Source organism: Topomyia yanbarensis, chromosome 1 (genome assembly GCF_030247195.1).
Source record: "Topomyia yanbarensis strain Yona2022 chromosome 1, ASM3024719v1, whole genome shotgun sequence".
Taxonomy (NCBI): domain Eukaryota; kingdom Metazoa; phylum Arthropoda; class Insecta; order Diptera; family Culicidae; genus Topomyia; species Topomyia yanbarensis.
The window spans coordinates 48,911,689-48,934,918 of record NC_080670.1 but is presented as its reverse complement, the minus strand read 5'-3'; the positions used below and the strand labels follow the sequence as shown (position 1 = coordinate 48,934,918).

The window sequence follows — 23,230 nt, the reverse complement described above, 5'->3', positions numbered from 1 at the left end:
GACTACCTTGATCCCTGTCCTTTTGCTGAGATAACTGTCAAAAATACTAACCCATGTGGCTAAATTCAATGTCAAGGAAGATCGATAGTGTCAAACGAGAACGTGTATACATTTTTTGAAAATCAACTAAAAATCATTCTGAAGTTTTTAAGGTTCAACATAAATCTTATTATATTTAGAGAGATGAGCTCAATTTTTGACGGTTCGCTTGTACTGTTTACATAGACTTAGAAAAATTCTTTGTAATTTGTTTCGAGCGAATCTAGCAGTTTACAAAAAATTTCTAAGTCCATGTATACAGTACTAGTGAACTGTCAAGAAATGTGAGGTCATTTAAATTTGCGCGAGAAGGCGACACGTCCCCTATACATTCGTTGGTTTCGTTACCAGACCTGACCAGACTACACAGTGAAACCGCACCACAACCGGAAGACGCTGTTTATTTAGCTCGGCGTAGCTGGTCATATCAGAGATAAGTCACATATCGACCTCGATCGGTGCGTGAGAACATTTATTTGACTTCTGCGTCGCTTCCTGCTGTGTGATTGTGACGTGCACAGCATTCAAAGTGACAGCTGTTACCACTACAACCAACATTGCCATCGCACAAACCAACGGCGTACCAGCAGAGCACGACTGCGTCTAGTAACAGTCGAAATATGCAAATCTGATATCCCGTTTGTGGTTGTGGTTGCTGAAAATGGTACTTGGTCGAGATAGTGTGAGATAAATGAATTGAATTGATAGGGTAAACATTGGCGAAAACGGTATACGTTTTGACAGCTGTTTTCGTTAAAAACTCAGCGCAAAAACGAAGCCACGTGACGTTTCAAGATATGTATTATCAATCGACGATAGCTGAAAGATAAGTACCAACCATTTTCGATTAGTTATTGTAGTGATTTCGCTCTCTCATCGTGAAACAGCAGCGACTTTTGAAATTCCCAAAAACGCCAATCTGTCAGCAATTATCGATTAGCTCGCTGGCTGAGGAGTGTACAAAAAGCTCCTTTATTTCAAATATCAAATCGGCTACCAAGGTAGGCACTGGCTTCCACGAAGACAGAACACGAACGCGAGAGTTGCAATGATGAGTCATGCATTTAAAACACTCGTCGCGAGTACACACTACTCGCCTGGTGTTGTATTACCAACACCGATAAAAGCCAGTAGGCAGCGATAGTGCAAATCAACAACACAGACAGCGCGAAGCGATTATGAATGATGCTTCGTTGAGTGTGCCTACCTACTAGTTGTTTCCCCTCGAGCCTCACAGCGTCTGTAGGGTCGCTTGAAGGTTGTCCTGGACCACCGTTGATTGCATGGTCGGAGAAGTGAAACTGGCAAGAATGCAGTTTTTCAGCCAAAACCTGTCCACTGTGCAGCACGCTAGATCAACGTTTGGTCGCTGTTGCTGTAACGCGCGTTGCGTAAGTTCTGGTTTTATGACAGCAACAGCTACAATCGGAAACTCGCGACTCAGCTGCTACACACTTTGATTTATATTTTTCGCAGATTTTTCATAAATTATAATTAGAGCACCAAACGCGCTGGTGTCGCTGAAATATGAGGAATGCTGATTGGACAGCGGGTTGCTATTCCGCTGCTGCTAAGTCATCAACCTTTTGCTCGATAAATTTCGTTCATTAAATATTTTCCAAGTACTTACCAATGAAATCGAAGGCCTCCTGGAAGTACTGCTTGATATTTTGATGGGGTGTATCGCTGGCAGGAATCTGTTTGTACTCGAGTCCCGCTTTTAGCTGACTACCCGCTGGCTGCTGGCAGGTCACATTTAGAACACAGTTTGCTCCCACAGTTGACGGATCGATGGCGTCCCGGCCATTGCCGAGCAGTAGGTGTGGAAACACAGGCGATGCGGGATGCGTTTCAATGTCTGTATTTTGGGGAAGAGATAGAGAAAGAGAGTTAGAGGAGGAAATTGTATTAATTGAATCGAATTTGTATGAGTCATTGATATCGATTGGCGGCTGATTCCTGCAGTTGGCCAAGCACTTGGTAATAAATTCCCAACAAATTAATATAAACACTTGCCTTCCCGCAGGGTCCCTCTGGGTAGTCGAACTCGCACAGCACATCAAAGGGCGATAACAGAATACATCAATAAACCATTGGCTGAGCACACGGACGTGTACGCGCGCAGTGGTTCTGGTTTTAGTGCTTCAGTAGTTGAGAAACAAAGTACTGAGAGGGGGATGTGTGATTAAAATTGACGGCCACAGTGGCGAGGGGTGAGTGTGAGAAATGAGTCACTGTTTGACACTTTGGCTGTTGCTGGGGCTGGTACACACGGTGTCAGCAGGCGATAAGAGACCGAACTACGAGTAGGCGATGTTTATTGTAACATGATATTGAGCTCGATATTTGGGCAGGGGTTGGTGCTGTAATCTACTCGATTGATTGGGTAACGATCGGCGGTGATTTTCTTCGCAAACTACTTCACAGCTAAAGAATTGGACAAAAAAAAAACAAAGTGAAGCATTGCTACTGTTACTCGTTGAAGTACTTCAACATTTATTTCTGCAGACTTCACAGCGATTCAAGAACTACAGTGTAATTAAATGGCTATTCCTATCATACACGCTTATTCAATACTGTTCCCTATTCTCGGTTGATCCAAGTTTAAACAATTGGTTTTCTTCAATAAAAGGTGCCTTCACTCGTATCACCGAAGATTGATAGCTTTATAAGACAAGCGTTTTATCTTATGTTTTACCAGATTAGAGTTGAAAAATACTCAAATCATTGGGCAATTGGTTCAACTCTCGGTAAGGTTTTTTTTTGCGCAGGTTTAAAAGTAACGACCAATTTTGAAAAATTTTGCTTCGGAATTCGTGTCCCTCTAGTGAAAATTGTAGTTTCTTCGTAAGCTAGAGGAGTCAAAAATAGTTAAGTCAGTATCTCTCATAAATGTGTACCATATGCCAACTATTTTATCGAACGTGAGCCAATTTCACGAAAATTGACCTGAATGCTCAAATTAGATAGATTAGGTGTTATAGAAGACTCAAACCAATATTTGAAGTGAAGTGTTTTTGAAAATGAAAGCTTATTTTCCATCACTTGTTTTGTCATTTGGTTAAAAGAACAAGTCGTGGAATAACGTTAAATTCGTCGTTTATATCTCGCCTAAAAACAACCCTAATAAACATCTTATCATTCAAGAGCCTAACGACCTGTTCAGGGTATCATCCAAACAATATATGGAATCGTTGGACTATATGGGTTAAAGTTCGTGTATAATATTTTTTTATCAGAGAATGCATGAACAAGCCGAGCTACTTATGATTACCATGATCTGTAGATAACCGATGTACATAGAAAGCAAAATTTTAATAAAAATTAGTGCAGTAGACAATCTTTATGAACCAAATCACGATATCCAGAGAGAATAGTGAAAATCAGTCAAAACGGCAACACTCCCTGTATGATGATTTCAACACTAGCATTTTGGCAACCGCTCCCACAGGCTGCACTTTAATAAATGACTCCTATTATATTTTAAAAACAGATTGTATGGATGTAAATGGAGTGCATTTTGAACAAAGAGATGAAATAATTCTAAATATTGTTTTTATTAATACATATGTTCTAGAGTGATCCTTACAATCACGATTTAACAAATATCTGACGAAAATTTGAATTACTTTTTTGATGAATGTACAATACTCTTTTCCTTCAACTCAGGCATGAGTAATGTTTATTTAAATTGCACGATTGGTCTGCTCAATTAGGCAATCCATTAGACGTTTGTTTGACAATTCAGCGGTGGGTTCTGTCAACAAGTCTACTCCTGCGAACAGAAAAACTTGTCCGACAACCGTCTTTCGTTAGTCCGATTCGTTTGATGTTGGATCGAATTAACGATATTGTCGTACGTCGCACCCCTCGGAGTAACGTCAGAAAAAGTAAACAAGAGATAATCAGCTGATCAGAAACGTCTCATGGATCGCCTATAATAAGCTATTTTTTGCTTCACACTATTCGTCTCTCTCCCTATTCTCTCTGACGGAATCTTTGATTATGACAACCACTTACAGACAACCCTTTAGTACACGGTAAAAAATCCTCACGTTGATTTATGTAAAGTGATTTACTGCTAGAACTAGTGATGTCTGATTTTTGCAAATAATCGATTATCCGTTAATCGAATAATTTTTTAGAGCTTAATTAATTCATTCGAATAATCGACCAAGATAAACGATTAAAATCAATAATCGATTACTTAGTAAATCCTAGTTTGTCAACCAAAAAAAAAAGGTCGCTCGACACATTTTGAAAAATTTGGAGAAGTCTGGTCATATTTTTTTGCTCTGCGACTTTCATTTTCAATGCCACCCTTCATTAATTATGCTCTCGATTAATTGATAGCAGCTACTCGATTTGCTCGAATATACCGAAAGCTTGTAATCGATTATTGATTATTTTAGAAATTAATCGATTATTTGCGTTAATCGAATAAAAAAGACATCACTAACTAAAACTTCAGTTGGTAACTAACCAATTTTGCACACCTAGACCTTTCGTTTACGTTGAAAAAGATGTATTTGTTTATTATTATACTAACTCGTTCTTATTGCTGGGCAGCTTTAAAATTAAGTATACATGGCAGAGTATCATAAGCAATTCAATGATTGCAAAAACATCTCATCAATAATGATACATTTTAAGGATTAAGCAGAAGGCTAATTGTTACTTTATTATTTTAAGAAATTGTTTGGTCTTGGATGATTTTCATAGCCCTTATGTACCCGGAACATGATGGTGGATGTTGGAATGCCGTACGGTCGGCAAGCAGTTTCAATTGCCATATCATTGCTGACTGCATACCAGATATTTTGAGTAACTTCTTCGTGCGGGACAGTAGACACTTTTCCTTGTGATTCCTATTCCAAATCAACTGACAAACAAAAATGTTAGCACAAGCCCCCCAAATGTTCGGATAGTACTTAAAAAGTACACCCAGAAATTGACGTACAGGTTTTGAAGAACTTTCAAACTGAAATGGAACTGGAAAGCTGATTAAACTGCTATTATAACTTCATACAATTTGGAAAATTACTTAAAACAGTATGTTTAAGCAGCTCTCATATATATGAACACTTGGACGCTTGGGAGCACTCTGCGAAAACTTCGTTTATAGTTAGCAAATGCTTAGTAACGGCAGTGTTAGGAAAATCCCTTAATCAAAACAGTCGAATTTTACTTTTTGCCCGAGAAACATAAACAAGCATTTAATTGCCGTGGTTTGCATTGACTCGCCAATGATTTGAGACGAAATCCAAATATAGTCTGTATTTGACCTGGCGTTACTTGATTTTTTTACATTTTGGTTATTCTAACCTGACAAACAAATTGCTATTAAGAAAGCAAATCTAGCGGTGTTTAAAATCATTTGGTACTAATTTTTTGATCACATTTTTAAGACACTATTTATTTTTTACTTCTAAGTATTTTTACAAAGGATCGATTTCACATACATAAAATGCATAATCCAAAGAGAGTCAAAATTATTAGATAATTGAAAAACAATTAAATCGTACATCTAATACCAATTCGAAAATGCATCACCCCTCCCAATTTCTCTTGGCAACCGCGAGATTTTAAATTTTCGATCACATTTTTGTAAAATTAGTAGCAATTAGAGATGATCTTATTACTTTGTTACAGGCTATTCGCCGTAACTAACCGGCTGCTGGGAAAATAATTTTCAAAAAAGGAAAAGAAATGTTTTTTTTTTCAAATTTGATATACATTTCTAATCCCAAACAAGATTATCTACTCGATTGAATAAGTCAAAGTTAAAAAAGACTTTTACTGGAGTTGGCTTGAATCTATATATAGACATGAATCAGCCATAATACCTAATTATATTGGATGAATTTGATAGAGTAGAAACACTTTCTGAAAAAACAAAACAAACACGGAAAGCCTCAAATCAGAAATATTTCGAAAATCTACAAGATCTATTCATAAAATGATGCTACTAAAAAAACAAAACTGATAATAAATAATACAAATATAATATAATATCTAACGCTGCCTAACTGCCCAAATCGATTCCAGCGTGCTTATCAGTTTAGAAGCTTCGGTTCCATCGAACTGATAATGTGTCAATAACGCCACCATCATCACGATCGTGTAACTTGCGGTCAACCAAGCGGACCATGATTTCAAAGTTCAAAATTGTATTTTAGTATGACTTCATCGAAAACTGTCGCGTAACGAAACGGCAGGTTGGCCAGTTTGCTTCATCGGCATTCCCGTCGACTGACAATCAGCAAAATTTTTAGTTTGTCTTGGTAAAATAAAAACCGATCGTTTTGAATGAGTAATGTGGGGCAGACTATGTACCGACTGTAGATATCGTTATTTGTTCAGCGCGTAGCTGATGGGCTGCTAAGTGCGAGCATATTGCTAGACTTCTATTATGAATCCCAAATCAGGAATGAATGGTTACGCGATTCGTTCGGCTCTAATTGATTTTGATCGTCTCTGGTGGGTTCTGATTTCACAGTACGCAGCCGCTGGATGCGCAATTCTATTGACAATCTTCTCCCCGCGTCTGTCGCATCGAGCAAACATGAGTCATTTGATTTATAATCTAAATAAAGAATGTTACTTCGTTAGCGAAAGATCATACGTGCAATTCACACATTTTTGTTGCTTTGTTATTCTCGTGATCATCCGTTTTCTTTTTCTTTTTTTGTGTTCGAACGAGATCAGTGTCATGTGATGGCGAACGCGGCCTACTTGTGTGATCACCGTACGAGTCAACGGGGTATTAAAGTTCAGATGTACGCATCGTCTCCTTGCTCGTTGCTGATGATGATGCTTGGATAAATTGCTGCCAATTGTGCAAATTATCACAACCACTTGTCTCCCCGCCACCTTCCCCGCCTCACTCGGTAAAGTTAAAAATAGTATAACGAAACACGTGCTGGTCGCCATATTAAAAAAGTATTACCCAGTTTATGTTATGGCACTTCAATGAGCGACGATCGAGTAAATGGTGCTGAATTTATTTAATGGATCTGGTTACTTTGATTGCATTTCACCGTGGAAGCGTTGTATTTGCTTATAGTCGCTCGTTTTCTGATTACAGTGTGTACACAGATGATTTTGCCGGCGCAGTGTACCGCGTCACGCGGTGCCATTTCAACTTTTGACAGTTCGATCATCTCGCGCGTTTATTCCGTATGTACATGTACAGACAGACAACAGGGAGTTGTTTGACAATGTCGGTTTCCATAATAGGTCGCGGGTTGCTGCTACCGTTCCGTCGTTCGGATCCGCATACTATCGCATTGCAAGTGGAGGAGGGTGTGTTTGCGGAACTCTTCACTGCTGTGTGAAGCAATCGGAATTCCTCAACGAACCGATCATCGTGCACGGTCCCGCGCTGCAAACATGGTGTCGTGAGTGGGAGTGGATGTGAATTGCGAACCCACATCGGGCAAAATAAAAACTTAAAAATGCAGAGAATAATCGACTACAGTTTGTTTGGTTTTGGTTTCGTGCTTCTTGCGCAGCGCTACTCAGATGACCGCCGAGCCCAGCCTAACCTGTTGCGCTGGCTGATGGTACTACCCCCTCCCTTCCCACCGCCTCACAAGAACGGGACCGACATGAAACGACCGTTGGACGAAACAGGTTTCGTGGCTGTTTTCTTGTTGTTGCTGTTGTTTTGGGGCGGGCAGTCAATTATTGGCCTAACGCCAGGACGATTGACTGGTTTTTTTTGTGCGGTGATGAATAATACTTTACAGGGGCTTTGTTTTTGTTGGTGGTGAAGACATTAGACATAAAAACGCATTCAGCTGGGAATTTTAACGTTACAGATTTGTTGAATCATATAGTCTAAAGGAATCCTGTTGCTAATTAGCTGTTTGGTAAAACCGCGGCAGTACGTGTTTCTGTTGTAAAAAAGTTGTTGGGAACAAAAGAAGATCTTTGTCTAGGGGTAAGGGTTTGTTGATGAACTTCAATTTTCCTGATACGATGGCCAGCTTCTTAGTAGGCGGCATTTTGTTGTATCGGCAGCATCTTCATTGTAAAATTCGTAACAAGCAAAAAATTTGAATAAAAACATATGGTTGGTGGATGCAATCTTAAAACAGTTTGGTCGTTTTAGTAAGATGTAAAATTTCACTTCCCCGCCAGCAGCAGCAACCCTCGCTGTGGAGAATAAGCTGAACAAGTAATGCTCTCATCCACAGCTTGAAAGTCAAGGAGAGTAAAGGAAAACAATGGTATCTTCCTGGATGTTTACAAGGAGTGAACATTGTCGGTAGGGAGGTTCCACCAAAGGAGCAGTTAAGTACAGTTAAGGAATGTTGTTGATTCGATTGATCGGAAGCGATTACCCGCATTTCCGTCAGGCAACAGATAAGTAACTGGGTTTTTTTGGTAAAAGAAAAAAAGAATAAAGTTAATTTGTTTTTTATTTTCCTTTCTGTAGCTTACTAAATCCAAAATACTTGGTAGACGCATGTTCGCTGCCTTGAAATGGAAGGTTAGTCGGTTTAAAATTAATTCTAATGCAAGTAGTGGTAAAAGTTCTACTTACACTTTTTATACATATTGCAAAGTTCAATTAAGTTTAACTCAGAGGCAAACCGAAGTTTATAACGTAGTTGAACCAGCCTTAAAATGAGCCAAAATTCTGGTTGATTTTTGCCACAATTCCAACGGTAGCCAGAATTCAGAATCGCTTTCAGGATAGGTTTCATTACGATAGAACTTCAATTTTTCCATACAACTGCTCAAACAAATCCGTCCAACTTTAGACCCTCATTGGGCGATTCAGAAACAGCCGTTTCATAGCGGGTTCTGCTAAAAATTACACGGAAAAACAAATCTTGGTAAAATTATAAAAGAACTCTCTGGAACGAACCAAACCAGGTTTCAATTTCAAATGCGTAAATTTGCATTGAATTCCGGCGACCGGGCAAGTTGCCTGACCGTCCTTGAAACCGGATGAATCAGCTTGTTGGCGTACCCAAGAAAGAAAGAGAAGCCGCAGATCTCTTTCTTCTATTTATAGGGCAGCGAAAAAAAAAACCCAAAAGAAGCATCAAGGAAAAAAAATGTTGCTTTTAATTTCTTTCGAAACGAGATGCCTACGGGTCGACTGACTGGCTGGCTGGTACGTATGTGAACGGCTGTTGATTATCAACAGGTGAAATTTTCGTTCGTTGATTCCATCGGTGTGCCTTCATCTATTGTCCGTCGTTTTCCCCTGCCAGCAGCTGCAGGCGCAGATTATTTCATATTTGATCATCACTTCATGCGATACAGAGAGAGACGAAGAAATGTTACAATAATAACAATAATAATGTTTGACAGGTTTTCGATAACTAATCTTCTTATTCAACGTTGCGCAGATTTGCCGTAGCCAAATACTCGAACAGACACAGCTCTCTCCCTTGGTGCTCGAGCTCGGTCTTGAAGTGTGGAATATTTTTGTAAATGACATCATTTTGCGCTTGACCACCGCTCAGAAACGAAGAAAGACGCCGCGAAACGATGAGTTCATATTCTTTTTCACAGCTACCCGTCAAAAGAAAACCAATAGACTATTGGCATCCGCGGTGTGGGGGAAGGGACAAGACATGTTAGCCGGGTGTGTAATTTGTGTGCGCTATTTACTCTCGTGCAAGGGTAGCCCCGTTTCTAATTGAAATCGCAGACCCTTGTGTTTCGGTATGTTTGAATTGTGGAAAATGGAAGGTAGCTGTCAAAAATATCATTTCATGACGGCTTCGGGCAATGGAAATACCGAAAGCGCCTTGCCATAGCTTTTAGGCTTTAGGCAGTTTCGTGATCAAAAATATTCCATTTGTAAAACATAGCAACTCTATTCACACAAATTGAACCGAGTCACTGACTGTTTACACTGCCATAACCCATCCAGCAAATAGAAGCAACTGTGTGACACAATCGAACGCAAACCTGGTGCTCCGTTCTGTCTCAATTTGCACGTTTGATTGTCTTACGTAAGCGGAATGCGCGCGTGCGACAATCGAAGCATCACGCAGGAGGCCATAGTGTCTGTCAAAACTTTGCGATGAAGTTCAAATTGACAGCAGTGCTGCCGAATGTGGAATTGATAACCTACAACTGTACAGGTCAATCTTGTTATCGCGAGTTCCATGTTTGTTTTTCGCCATTCATCATCATCATCGCGGCGGTATTGTACGGGATATACCGCTTACATATGTGCTATATTTACGCTTACACAACATGCTTTGGATCGTTCCATCTTTTGTGGTGGAGTGGTTTTTTTTGTTGTTGAATGAAATTCAATCCTGCAGTGCTGTTCCATTGAACGCAACGAGAGGAAGCCGCGAATGTGAGGGAAAAACAATAAAATTGAATAATGAATAACCGCATGTGTTATGAATGAAAGTGGCAAGGGTTTCTCTTCTTGTTATTTTTCTCACGACGGAGTGCTTTAGCGAGTACGGAACGGACGGTAGCTACACGTGTCAACTGGGAACGATCGTGCGCTTTGGGTAACATTTGTACGGTTCAATGTTTACATCGTCGTTATGCGGCTACAATTTACATCTGTCAAACGTGTAAGCCGAATCGTAAACAAAACATCCAATCCCATCATGTCTCACATGACTGGATATCTGTGACAGTGCTCGTAATGACAACAAACTATGCGCGGGAACGTGATATTAATGAATTACGACAGCGAGAGTCAGATGATTGTTGTGGTACGCGTGCTAGAGAGGACACACCCACGCGCGTTAATTTCCGGCTTGTTCGAAATTATATGGAACTCGACTATCGACTGATGAATAGCTTTCGCCCTACACAGCGAAACATTGAAACCGCGGACTCAAATAGCTTTTGATAGGCTAGACGCCGTAAGTGAGTGCTGTGTGTGTAGCTGTCTAATCGAGTGATATTATAAACTTCCTCTTTTTTTGCTGCAGCAATTTGTGCTAGTGTGTCCGAAAATGAGGCAAACCGAAGCTACGGCTTCGGGGGAAGCTTCGTTTGAATGGAATTACTCACTTGTAAAACGTGACTGGTGCAGTCCATTATCAGAATGTTAAAATAGTACAAATTTTAATACACAGTTCCATTAGCGTAGGAATGTCACTAAGCCGAACTAGAGTCTCAACAGAAAAATAAAACAACCCAAAGAATGCGTTCTTTACAATCAAAAATTATGTAGTTTTGAGCTTTGCGTCTAACTAACGGTAACTTCAACTCAAACTTGAGTATATACTTAGACTAAGATTGAGTATAAACAATGAGTGGCTTTTGCCGTGCTTAAATAGAAACTACTTCAATGTGGTTTGCCTAAATTTAAAATTCAAAAGTAATCAATTTTAAGTAGATTTTTGTATGCGTGTATATACCCTGCGAGTCCCGTATAGAGGAATACGTACCACGGCATAAAATGTTGGCTATTTATTTGTTTCTAATAACCAATTTTTATTGCAACATTTTGATACCGATTTATACGATAAATTTATGCAGAGCGAAATAAAACAAGCATTGTCCGTATCTAAAGCTACCAACCTAACCTTAAAAATAAAAAAAATAATTCCGAGTCTCAGTGTTTTCAAGACCCACCACACTTTGCCTTCCTTCAATGTGGTCGGTTTTATCCGCGGAAATGGTATTATTTTTATTTCTCTATTAAAAAATACAATTTCGTTTGCAAAAATAGACCAAAAGAAATAAATAATTAACCGAATATTGCATTTCTCTCCGCTTCTTGGGTTAATTTTCTTTCTTGGTGGTGTGCAATGGTTACGTTTACCCTCCATCGCCTACTTCGTCGCTTATGTTTGTGTCCTTGTCGTCGTCGCTAGAGCTTTGATTTCCGCTGTTACATGTTTGGTGCTTTTTGTGTTTTTGAGTGACTCTGGTATAGCCGTCTTCTTTCTTGTTTATTTCTTCCCTAGGTATGTGCACTATTGGCTTGATGATACCGTGGAATATTGTTTGTCCCGTATTTGATTTTTATCCGGCTGTCTGGTTTATCAGTAGATGTCGAAAGCTGTTTGATGGTGTTTGTTGTGGCTTACTGTAGTGTGCCGTCTGTGCCGTTTACAGAACGGACGCCTTCCCAGAATGTGTGCATGGAGTTCATTGTATGTAGTTAACACCTTGAGATGATCTGCCCTCGAAAGTCAAGTAAGACGGTATAAGTTGATTTAGCCGCATTCGGACCACCCGAACACCGTTGAATGCCAGGGAAAAAGTTTCTCCAAGCGTTGTTAGAGGCGGATTTCACTTCTCCATACTTCGACATGAATCTTTTAATAGAATCCGTTCTAGTACGAAGTGCCAAATCATGTAGGCGAATTTTTGTTATATCAGGGTCTATTTACAGGGTATTTGGTTATGACGTTTTCATATTCGCCGTTGTGTTGCATGTTGTTTCTTCTCGACGAAGCTTCCTGCTTCGGTTAAGGAGTTGAACGTTATTAGTATTACTTGTCCCGTATGATGAAGCTGTATATGTGGAACTTGTGCAAGAACAAGTCGCATTTTCACCTTGATCAACTGTTCCATCTCGCGCATTGTAATTTATTTTATTTTTTTGTGGTTCACTCATTTCACTCGCAGTTGGGGGTAACGGAACTTTCCTCTGTCTGTATGTTACAGGTATACGTTAGAGCGGCATGGCACGGGTAGTATTGTTTAAATACTGTTCGCGAGCAGTGTGCTTTTCGACTTCTGATCAATACGAGATGAGGAAGCAGTTGTTTGTTGAGGTTTGAACCATTGTGGCAGCCGAAATATCTTCAATTCTGTCTCTAAAACAAGTCGATGTTTCAGTTGTCCTTTTCTACGATGCAGTGTCCGTTATAAGTTCTTCGAAGCTGTGCTGGATCTCCGGTCATTAGGGCATCGAAGGAAACAAAAAGGCCGATCAATTTGCTGCACTCGATCGGACTGAAATACTGTCAAAACTCTCTGTCAGGAGGATTTTTGCGAATGATCCGATAAACAACACGCTGGATTCTACAACCGAACATAACTGGATCCAAGTCAAGCCAGTGTACAGGGTTACATAATCGGTTCCTTGAAGAAGAGAGCTCTCCAAATGACTCGGCAAGAACGTTCCTAACGAAAACCGCTACCAACAATCGAACACATAACCTAACCGGGCCTTCCATATCTATTAGCTTCAGATGCAGTGCCAAGTTGGATCCAACCGATTTTCTTCGGTTAAATTCTTATCTGGAGGACCGTCAAATGAGCCAGATCACAAAAGGGACCTATTATTTTCTTTTTATATATTAATGGCGTTAATTATTCTGTTACCAGCTTAAGTCCCGCAGTTTATGAACGAAGACGAAATTCGACGAGGTTTGTTTCAACTATATTTGGCAAGTTATGATAGTGTATTGTAGTTAAAAGACGGGAAAGGATCTTTTTTTTCAACTTAAGTATAATAATGTAGACAGGGACTGTAAGTTACTATACTATTATGTTAGTACTATGTTGTTACTTACCATAGGATACAGCCGGACTGGAACAGCTACGCGCCAAAGGGATCCGCGTCCCGGGCGTGATCGACGAATCGTCGCAGGTATCTTTGTGTCGCTTGTGAGGATTGTGAATCGCTGAAAGAGAACAAAATAAACGGTGAAACAGCGGTGAGTATTGGAAATTATTAGAATTACAAACAAAACGGCCAGTTCACGCAGCATAAACTACGACGTGACGTGACCCTTTTGTATAGTGAGTATAGACTACTACGGAGGGGCCTGGAAAGCTAGACGACGACTGATTAGATTCATTAATTCCCATACGATTGTGCGAGTAACGCGTTGCACAACTTTTCAATGGAATTGCATTTGCATAGTAGGTAGTTGTTTTTGTTTGTTCGTTTGGTAGCCCTTCATGGCCCCGAGAAATCGAAAGAGCGTCTGGACGTGGCAGCCATGTCGGCCAAACTGAAAATGATCTCATCAACCTTTTAGCGACCCTTTGTTTACCTTTCTGCTGTTGCTGAAGCATGGGGATAAAAATGCGCCGTTCACCCCACAGAGGCCAGTTTATATGAGCACACTGCTTGATCTGTGGGCTCCGAAGCGAGAATAACTTGTTTATTACGTGTTTACTGGCTGCGCTGCAGTGCAGCCACTAGCCACGAAACAAACTTGGAAAGGTCGAATCTGGATTTTTTCGCTCTCCCTCAAACTACAGCTTGCCTATCTAGTGGAGTAAGGTGCAGAGTGCGGAAAAACGGGTTAGCAGTTTTGTTGGCACCAGCCGTCGCGTCATACCGCTTAGCAAGCCTTGCTCTCGTTAGCATGCACTGGGGCCGATTGGTAGTGTTGTGATCGGCAGAAAATGGTTACTTTGTTGAGGGTTACTCGTCGTGTGATCTCTTCCTGGTTTGCAGTGAAGTTTTCGGGGAAAGATAAATTTCCGGGATTGCGCTCACATGTCCATATAAACCTTAGAGCGAAGAACATTTAGTATGGTTAGCTGATGGTTGGGGGTTTGTTTATGATTTGACCATCAAAGTAGAGCAATAAAATCGAAAAGTATTTACCGATGGGTTGCGAAAGAACATTTTGTTTACACATTAGTCTGCCAGACATGCACGATTTACGATATGGTCCCGTTGTGCTTCTTATGACTCACTGTGGATCGATCTGCGCATAGATCTGAATCCACCAAATAAATGTTTTATTGCACCACTTCAGCTCGTTATTAGAGACCAGATTGAGCGTAAATCAGTGTGATTTATGTGCGAGAGCGTTCGGCAAATGTAAGTTTCACAGTCCACCGCGGCCCAAAGTGTTACGTCTAGACCTGTCATACAGCGGCAATGTCTGGCCAGCATCTTTCACAAAAACGATCGAACAAAACGGCACGAAAGGCAATCAATGTGTTGGCTGAATGTTTCCTGCCAGTCTCATCGGTGCCGCAAATACCTACTTGAAGCAACTTAAATCTCTCACGCAACATGCAAGGCCGTTTTCGTTCAGGCCGTGCAGGTTCAACCTGTGTATCGGGGCATGTGATTCGAACCGACAGCGCAACACGTTGCGTCCTTACCCCTCTCGATCATCAACGCATCACTCCGCCGAAATCCACTGTGTAATTAAACGTACTCTTTTATAAACAGACTGGCTGCTTTGCGATGGTTTCCTCTGAACAAGAGCTTCTCCTCTCGGCTCCTCTACTGCTGTGTTCGTACTGTGATGACTCAGATGTTTATAGAGGATTTAATTTAAAAATAATACATCCATTTCGGATTAACCGTACGATGGCGGCTGCGAAGCGGTTGCACTCGATCTTCGCCGCCTTTGCAGACCGACTGGGCATCGGCAGACCCCCAAGACTGCTCCCCGCATCATCATCAGCAGCAGCATATCATCGAAGTGTGCGACGAGTCGGCATGCGAGGGGAGGATTATTTTCATTTTCTTTCCTGCTTCGGGTTTTCTCCACTCTTTACCCATTCGCAGTCGGGTTGCTGCTGTTTTCACATTTTTTGAAACTAAACTCGCTTGCTATACCGCATCGAACCTCTTGGTTAGCGGATTGGCCGTGCTGTTGTTGTTGTTGTTGTGTTTCAGTTCAGACGACTCAGAGTTATGACTCATCCATCACGTACAACGATTGCGAATGAGGCGAAGAGCTGCTGCTGATGGCAGGCTAGGTCGACGGGAGATGGGTTTGGTTTCGGGGGTACGCGGAATCACACCAGCATGGCAAGCGGGATGAAGCAAATGACCGAGATCTCCTCCTGCTCAGTCGTGGCAAGCAGATGCGACATGCAAGTATAGGTAACTTTTTAGCGATGGGAAGGTCGTTTTTTGGCCGTTGAGGCTAGTGTTTCTTTCAGATTGCATGCTGATAGAAACTCAGAGAATATATAGTATATCTGTTGTCTTGTAACTCCAGATAATGTTTCTAGTCTTACAAAGAAACCGGTAACAACTGCAACGCTCTTGCCACGCAAGATTGCCACTAGGATACCGGGAATTGATCTGTTCGCATACCTTCGCTCCGGCATGAGCTCAATAGTGCTGTGGTGGAATCGGCAAACCGCATATTATAACACGGCACACAGTCGGTCTAGACGACATTCATCATCGACGGGCGATGCAGAAAATTCCCGGACTTGACGATCTCTGCTCCGCAAGCAAGTCGGCGGTTTGTGTGGTGGCTCCATAAAACTTCCCGGAATCATTCCCTGCTGGTGCGGCTGGTGGTTTGCGCACTGGACTTTGGCTGTAAGGCGACGGATGATTCATTGGAGTTCAGTGGCTGTTAGTCGTTTCAGGGAAACTACATTCATTATGATTTTTAGTTCGAACTTAGTGGGCCAACGATGACGCAAGCTCAGCGATCAATAGAACCATTCCGATTCTGACAGTATACAGCACGGCCGGCAGGTGATGTCAGCCGCGGATAATTGGGGGTGATTGCATTATAGATGATCCATGGGAGTTTCTTGGAAGTGACGTGAAATGATGCAAGACACGACCGGTTCACTATGAGCTATTGACGTTTCATGTGCAGGCGAATTTTAAGAATTCAAGACTGAGGATGAGTGCTGCTGAGTTTGCTTCCCGATGGTGGTGGTATCCCAATAAACAACGAAAACTGAAAAAGCCTTTGATAGAAGAGAATAAGCTGAACAGGAGCTGTTCAAGCAATTATCCAGCTAAATTGTTTGTTGAGATTACTCAGAACATCCAAGACTTTTTTTAATCGTGAACATCCAAGACATGTTACGTTTTAGATTTAGAGTCTATTATAATTGGTTCCCAAGACGGTGCTAGTTACTGATGAGATGAATTCGAAATGCCAAACGTCGGTAATGCAGATGTGTCTTTTTCTCAAAAAGGTGGTATATTTGTCAAACGTCGATCTAATTTTAAAAAAACTGCAGTGAAAACTGCGTCCTTGCGAAGGTTTTGAAACATTTGAAGTTAAATTGTCAATTAAGTGAAAGTAACGTATTATGTCTAGGGTTTCTAGTGCCGTCTCTTTTGGCCGAGAAGCGGTAACACGTTACTGACACTCTCAGTACCGGTTAAATACCGCTTAACGAAATTTGTATTTTAATTAGCGTGAAGTGCTCCATAGTGAATCTGAACTTTCAAATTCCTAATTTTATAGCTAATCTCGAGCATAATTCAGTACAATTTTCTTCACAACAACCTAATGCAACAGTTTACAGTATGGTTTGCCTGATCCTGCCTTGCAATACATGGCTCCTTCCTGTTTTGTACCTCATGTCTTCTGGCTGGTTACTGGCTTTTTCACTAGTCAGTAATTTACATTTCTCGCCTTTTTTGCCGATGCCAAATTCAAAATAATTATTATTACCTAATAAACCGATGTAGCTTTTTATAGTTAAACAGCAAACTGAAAATAGACACAAACTAATTATGTCGGCACACAGCGAATAATAAGGAACTAATCAGAGCTTCGCTTATGCAACATTTTCAAAAATTAATGTTTTCCGAATGAATTCAGCGTATAGTTCAAATCTTCCGTTTAGTACGACGGGATTTATACAAAACCCTTTAACTTTTTGAAATGGGTCCCAATATTAAATGGTTTGACCAGTGGTGAAATATGTCTCCATCAAAGAGTAAAACGGGGCGGTAAAGTTATGTCACTTGGTAACGTTCGAGTTTTCATCTACACGCTACAATGGCATGCAGGGAGAGCGAGAGAGAGAGGGAGAGAGAGCACACACAACTGAACAAACAATTTTCCGCTAAAATTATCAGTTTCTAAAAGGCGAAGCAATCATTACAGGGAAAAAACATGTTCCCAAGATCGTGAATAACGTGCCATGAATTCTGAAACAGTCACTTTTTTACGTTACAAAAATGGTATCATGAACAAAAATCATGTGTTTTACAATTATGTTCCATTTTCATTCAGTAACGCCTTTATAACGCTTTTATTAGTGGAGATATTTGCTTTTGTTTTGTGAACTTCTGTCACGGTTTCCGCCATTCTATTACCAAATCAATTTTCTGTACGTGAACTAGTTCACAACTTTATTATCATTATTCATAAAACCAAACGTTGAGCCGTGATTTTATTCATAGTTTTTAGAACATTATTCAGGGTCTGAACTGATTCATGATTTGTTACATCTTAAACATGATCTGGTTCTCGTGGTTGTGAAATAGTTCACAAAATCAAAACATATTTTCTTGTGAACTACTTCACGAAACCCAGAATCTCATTCATAAATCCTTTCAATGATTGTGGACTAATTCATGATTCCTCCAAGGGATCATCCATAAATGACGTAGCATTATATGGGGGACGGGGGATTTTTGCATTTTGTGATGATGTGTGACGGCAGGGGGGGTAGGGGGTCATGTGATACTACGTAGCTTTTTTAAAAGGGAATAATTAACATCGTTCTTCATTTTTTTTAAATTTTACGGGGACAAGGTGGGGGTGAATTACCGCCAAGCTACGTAATTACCAGGAGGGGGGGGGGTATTTAGAGGTTTGTGACAAAATGCTACGATGGGGGAGGGGGGTGTTAAAAATCACTCAAAAAATGCTACGTCATTTATGGATCGTCCCCAATATTAGTCACTATTGAATATCCGTTTTCGTGAAATAGTTCACAAAATCATAAAATGTCACAGCTCACCTACCATACTCATGCTCATGAAATAGTTCACAATTTTGAAAAATATTATTCATGTATACCTGAATTGATGCATATTTCCTAGCGACTGACCATTTATGCTTGTGAAATAGTTCATAAATCGCGACTAAGCTTCTGAAATCATGATCCAGTGTATCCCCAAACTATGAACAAGAGTTATGACAAAAAACTAAGCATGTCCAGGGAACAACAACAGTGACCCAACCAAAAATTTGGCCATGTACATTTTTGCGTGAACTGTTTTTTTTAAATACCCATAGTTTCATGAATACGAGGATTATTTTTGTTCATGAATTTATGAAAGGATTTTTTTCAGTGCAGAACAAATATCATGAATCAACCATACTTTTGTGATCCAGTTAATATTGTCGTTTCGCGTAATAATTCGATGGTAAACAAAAAATAACATATCGTGATAAGGCGAAGTGAAATTACGAATGCCATGACAAATCTGCTGATATCGTGAACATGAGTCACACCACTCAACATGTCAAATTCTCAAGAATCAAATATCACGACAACGTGCGTACAAATTACGAAAATTTATGATCATGAACACTCGTGACAACAATATCCAAAATCGTGATTAAGATCCTGAAATCATGAACATAAATCACTCTACCAGTGACTAAAACATCACGATAACGTGAATAGGAATTACGGAAATTGTGGCAAACATACTGAAATCATTTTTTTTAAAATTTTGATTATTGAAGTTCAACCTTATGCTCATTTACCTCTTTTAGGGTTAGAAAAATCTCTAACCGTATGTGGCGAGGTTGGGAATCGAACTCGAACCCAGGTGAGCTGCGTACAAGGCAATAGATTCACAAACTACGCTATGTCCGCCCTCGTTCAGTAATCATGAACATAAATACTATTACTCGTGATTAAAATATCAAACATTGTGACAATGATCCTAAAGTCATGAACATGAATCACTCCACTCATGACTAAAATATCATAATGACGTGTATAGAAAATATGAAAATAGTGACTAAGACCCTGAAATCATGCACATAAATCATGTCATTTTGACAGAAAAATCCGACAATAGGCTTATGATGGTAATGTGACAAAAATCGCGAATATTTCTGTCTATTTCCTAATTATGAACCGAAATCATAACAAAAACAAAACATGTCAAGGGAATAACCACAGTAACTCAACCAAACATTTGTATGTAACGCCATGTATACATTCGGAAAGAGCTTACACAAATAGCTTCATGAATACGAGGTTTATTATTCATAATTTCAGGCACTAGGTCATGGTTTTCGTAAATCTTTCAGTTCACGAAATCGTGATCTTTTTTAATGATTTTATGAATGTTTTTTTTCATGAAGAGTCGCATCTCTAGACACCGCAGTGTCTGCCCATCTTAACGTCTATTGATCAAGAAGTCCTTTTGTAAGCGCTAATTTCGCCACATTCGCAAATCGCATGCAAGCTAACAATTTTCTTGGTCAATAAATCTGACGCTTGAAACACGTTTAACAAACGTTTGTAGGTGGCGCAGTGATCGATGCAATGCAGTTGGAGTGCAGCTGTCAAACAGGTGTAGCATACAGTTGCGTAGATAGGTTAGGTTCTCAAATAAATGTCTGTTATCTGCGGTAAAACCAAACAAAATAAAATAACATAGGATATCGTTGCAAAGGTCTGTGTTTGTTTTCTCCAGAACTAATCCCAAATTGAAAATCGACCAACAAATCACAACGTAGCCAATTTTTTAGGACGAAAGTCCCAATTAATTATTAATTTATATAAGACAAGGTCTTGAGGGTATATTTAATTGATCAAATGTTGTTTGATGTAGTATACCAGCAAACCTACAACCTACATCAGATCACTTGAAAAATAAATTTAAAATATTTTTTTAAATTTTGTAGCACTATTTTACCTGCATCAAAATCACCACAATGCGGTGTTATTTGACCGATAAGATATTGCACTATGCTATATTTTTCTTGAGTGGATTTGGTAAAAACTATTTTTCTCTAATAATGAGAAAATTGTTCAAAGCCATCTTTGCGCGCAAAGAGCACAAAACCTATAACTAAATCGGTCATGGAATTTGCGTTTCGACTTCGTCTCATCAGAATCCGACACTAACTTAGTGACAGGACTAAGCTAGCGCACGATTGCCGCTAATTCTAAAAAATGGAGACACAATTTGTGTTCTTGAGTAAACCCCGAGTCAAGCGCGATGTCCCGCAATAAAAGGAGCTCGTTTTAAGCTGACTAGAACTAATCAAAACCTTAGTCCTGTCACTAAGTTAGTGTCGGATTCTGATGAGACGAAGTCGAAACGCAAATTCCATAACTAATTAAGATATTGCAGACTGGCAAGTTCTGATTGAGACAGACACTACAAAGTACGGAACGTTGGTTTCGTAACCCTTACGGCGGATCTGTTTGACGGACCAGTGCGAATCCTATCCACCTTAATAAGAAATCAGGAATTAGACCTATTCTCTTGAATCACTGATCGGGTAATAGACTAGCACGAACACCGTGGCGATAGTGTCAGTCAGGACCGCCGCTAGTTTAACCGAACCTGCCCGCAATTCACAGTGCGTGATAAATAACGATCAACTTCCCGCCGTACGACCAAACACGTTCATCCACCGCCGAGATTTCTTGAAAAGAAAAAAAACCTTCAGCGCATCGAACCTACCGGAAGCCATTCCAACTCTTCAGCGTCTCCTTTTAGGATGCCAACGCGGTCCGGTCTGTCGACGACACTCGGGGGCTGGAGCAGGGCTGATCGGCGAATGATGGTTGTAGCACAAACAGTACGGCGCGCGGAGACACGGACGCGGACACTTGTCTTTGGTATTTTAGCCGGGGCGAGACTAATTTCCCACGGATGCTCAGGAGACACTTTGTCGGCGTGCGCGCTTCGGGATCGACGCGGGGATTTTGCGTCGCGCGCGCGGTCGAACGAGTCTAATTATAAAAATATAAATTCGTTGTTCGTGCCGCGCGCGGTGTTCTATGGCGCGGCAGCGGCGGGTACGGAGTGGAATGTACCGATCGGGTGGGTTGCGAGATTTCGGTGAATGACTCACGGTGACCGAAGGAGTGCTTGGCGGAAGACTCATTGCTGAAACATGTGGTCTACTTTCTCCCGAACCGTAGGCGATCGTTGAGGATCAAAAATAGAACTTGAAGGTGTGGAGGTAGTCGGGGAAGTCGAATGCGTGAGTGTGGGTCATGTTCGGGGCGAGGAATGAGAACTTTAGTCCGATCAATATACGTACCGAGCTTGGTCGTGGGCATCAGGCGTAGTCCGAGGCAGGTTGATTCGCGCTTTATCCTCATCTTGGTGGACGTTGTGGCGGATCCGGCGTTCACCGATACTGCTGGCGACGATGGTGGTTTGGAGGAGCACGAGGCAACCGACGACGATGATGATTGATTGGTGATAATTTTGACAATTGACGTGTTGTGTGCTGGACAGTTGTTGTTAATGAAACGATGGTTGCTATTTATAACAGAATCAGGGCAGGCGTGGGTGATCCAATCGGAAAACTATTTTTCGCGCGTTTGCTGTGTTTATAGTCTTTCGGTTTAGAAATGATCTCACTCGATTCACACCAGTACAAATCTTCGTGTTTTTTAGCCCTTCTCTTGACAAGATCACTTTACAGTTGCAATTAGTATTGTAATACACACAGAACTCGCTATTATGAATCACTTCTATTCACTTTTACATTATGCAAGCGGCTTACAGCTGTCGGAAGATTAGGACCAAATTAATTTGCTCCTTTGCTTTTGTGTGCACTATATTAGGTATATTCCTTTCCGTCGTACAAATGCTGCGGCTCAATTTATTCGCACTTGTTACACTTATATTTGAATTGCTTCTATCTGCACAACCTTTTTACTTGAATACAAAAACCACCACGTTGCTGTGTGTATGTGTTGATTTGTTGGTCACTGAAGTAAAAGCACTTGATTTCGCTTTGTATTACTCGATTTTAGCATATCTGCTGTGTTTCCAATTTCATACAGGTAGGTTCAGTTAAGTTCGCAAACCTTGACGGGGGGTAATCCTATGTTTGGTCCTGCTACTGGCGTCGGAACGATCGCGCGTTTTTCGACAGTTATTCAAGAATGGACGCTGCTAGAGTTTCAGTAAACTGACACAGCGGTAAACTAGTAGAGGTTCTTACAAAACTGAAGGAATTGCTTCGGGTCAAAACGTAAGGATAGAACCAAAATTTGCAGCTGGAGAACCGCGAAAATAATGAACGGGTCAGTGTAGTAAGCACACACCGAAACAGGATATACACGCGCGTGTGCTGTTCAACCGACGGTAGAAGTACGAATGATTGCTGACGGTTGACTAGTGGCTCGGATTCGCTCACCATTCAACCACATTCCTGATAGTCGGTTGACACCACTACCGCGATAGCGTGGTTCGGTCACGATGGCACTCACACTGGCACACGGTGTGGATGACGTCACACGGAAATGAGTTTTAAAAGCTCGGCACTTACTGATACGGGGGCTGGATGCACGTGGCCTGGTTTTGTGAGTGTGTTTT

General features: G+C 40.8%; 1 protein-coding gene across 2 annotated transcripts in view; it reads right to left on the bottom strand.

The window, feature by feature from the left end:
- Positions 1 to 23,012, bottom strand: part of LOC131677559 (dual specificity protein phosphatase 10-like) — a 44,859-nt gene extending 21,847 nt beyond the window's left edge. Inside the window, exons 1-3 of one of the 2 annotated variants that reach the window (XM_058957438.1) lie at positions 21,942 to 23,012; positions 13,515 to 13,625; positions 1,670 to 1,897 (exon numbers count right to left, since the gene is read on the bottom strand). In XM_058957438.1, the coding sequence (XP_058813421.1) occupies positions 1,670 to 1,897; positions 13,515 to 13,625; positions 21,942 to 22,002 (400 nt within the window). In that variant the 5' untranslated portion in view covers positions 22,003 to 23,012. Of the gene's footprint in view, positions 1 to 1,669; positions 1,898 to 13,514; positions 13,626 to 21,355; positions 21,523 to 21,941 lie in introns of those variants that run through there. The other variant, XM_058957439.1, reaches the window with a different exon arrangement.
- Between the last annotated feature and the right edge of the window lie 218 nt (positions 23,013 to 23,230).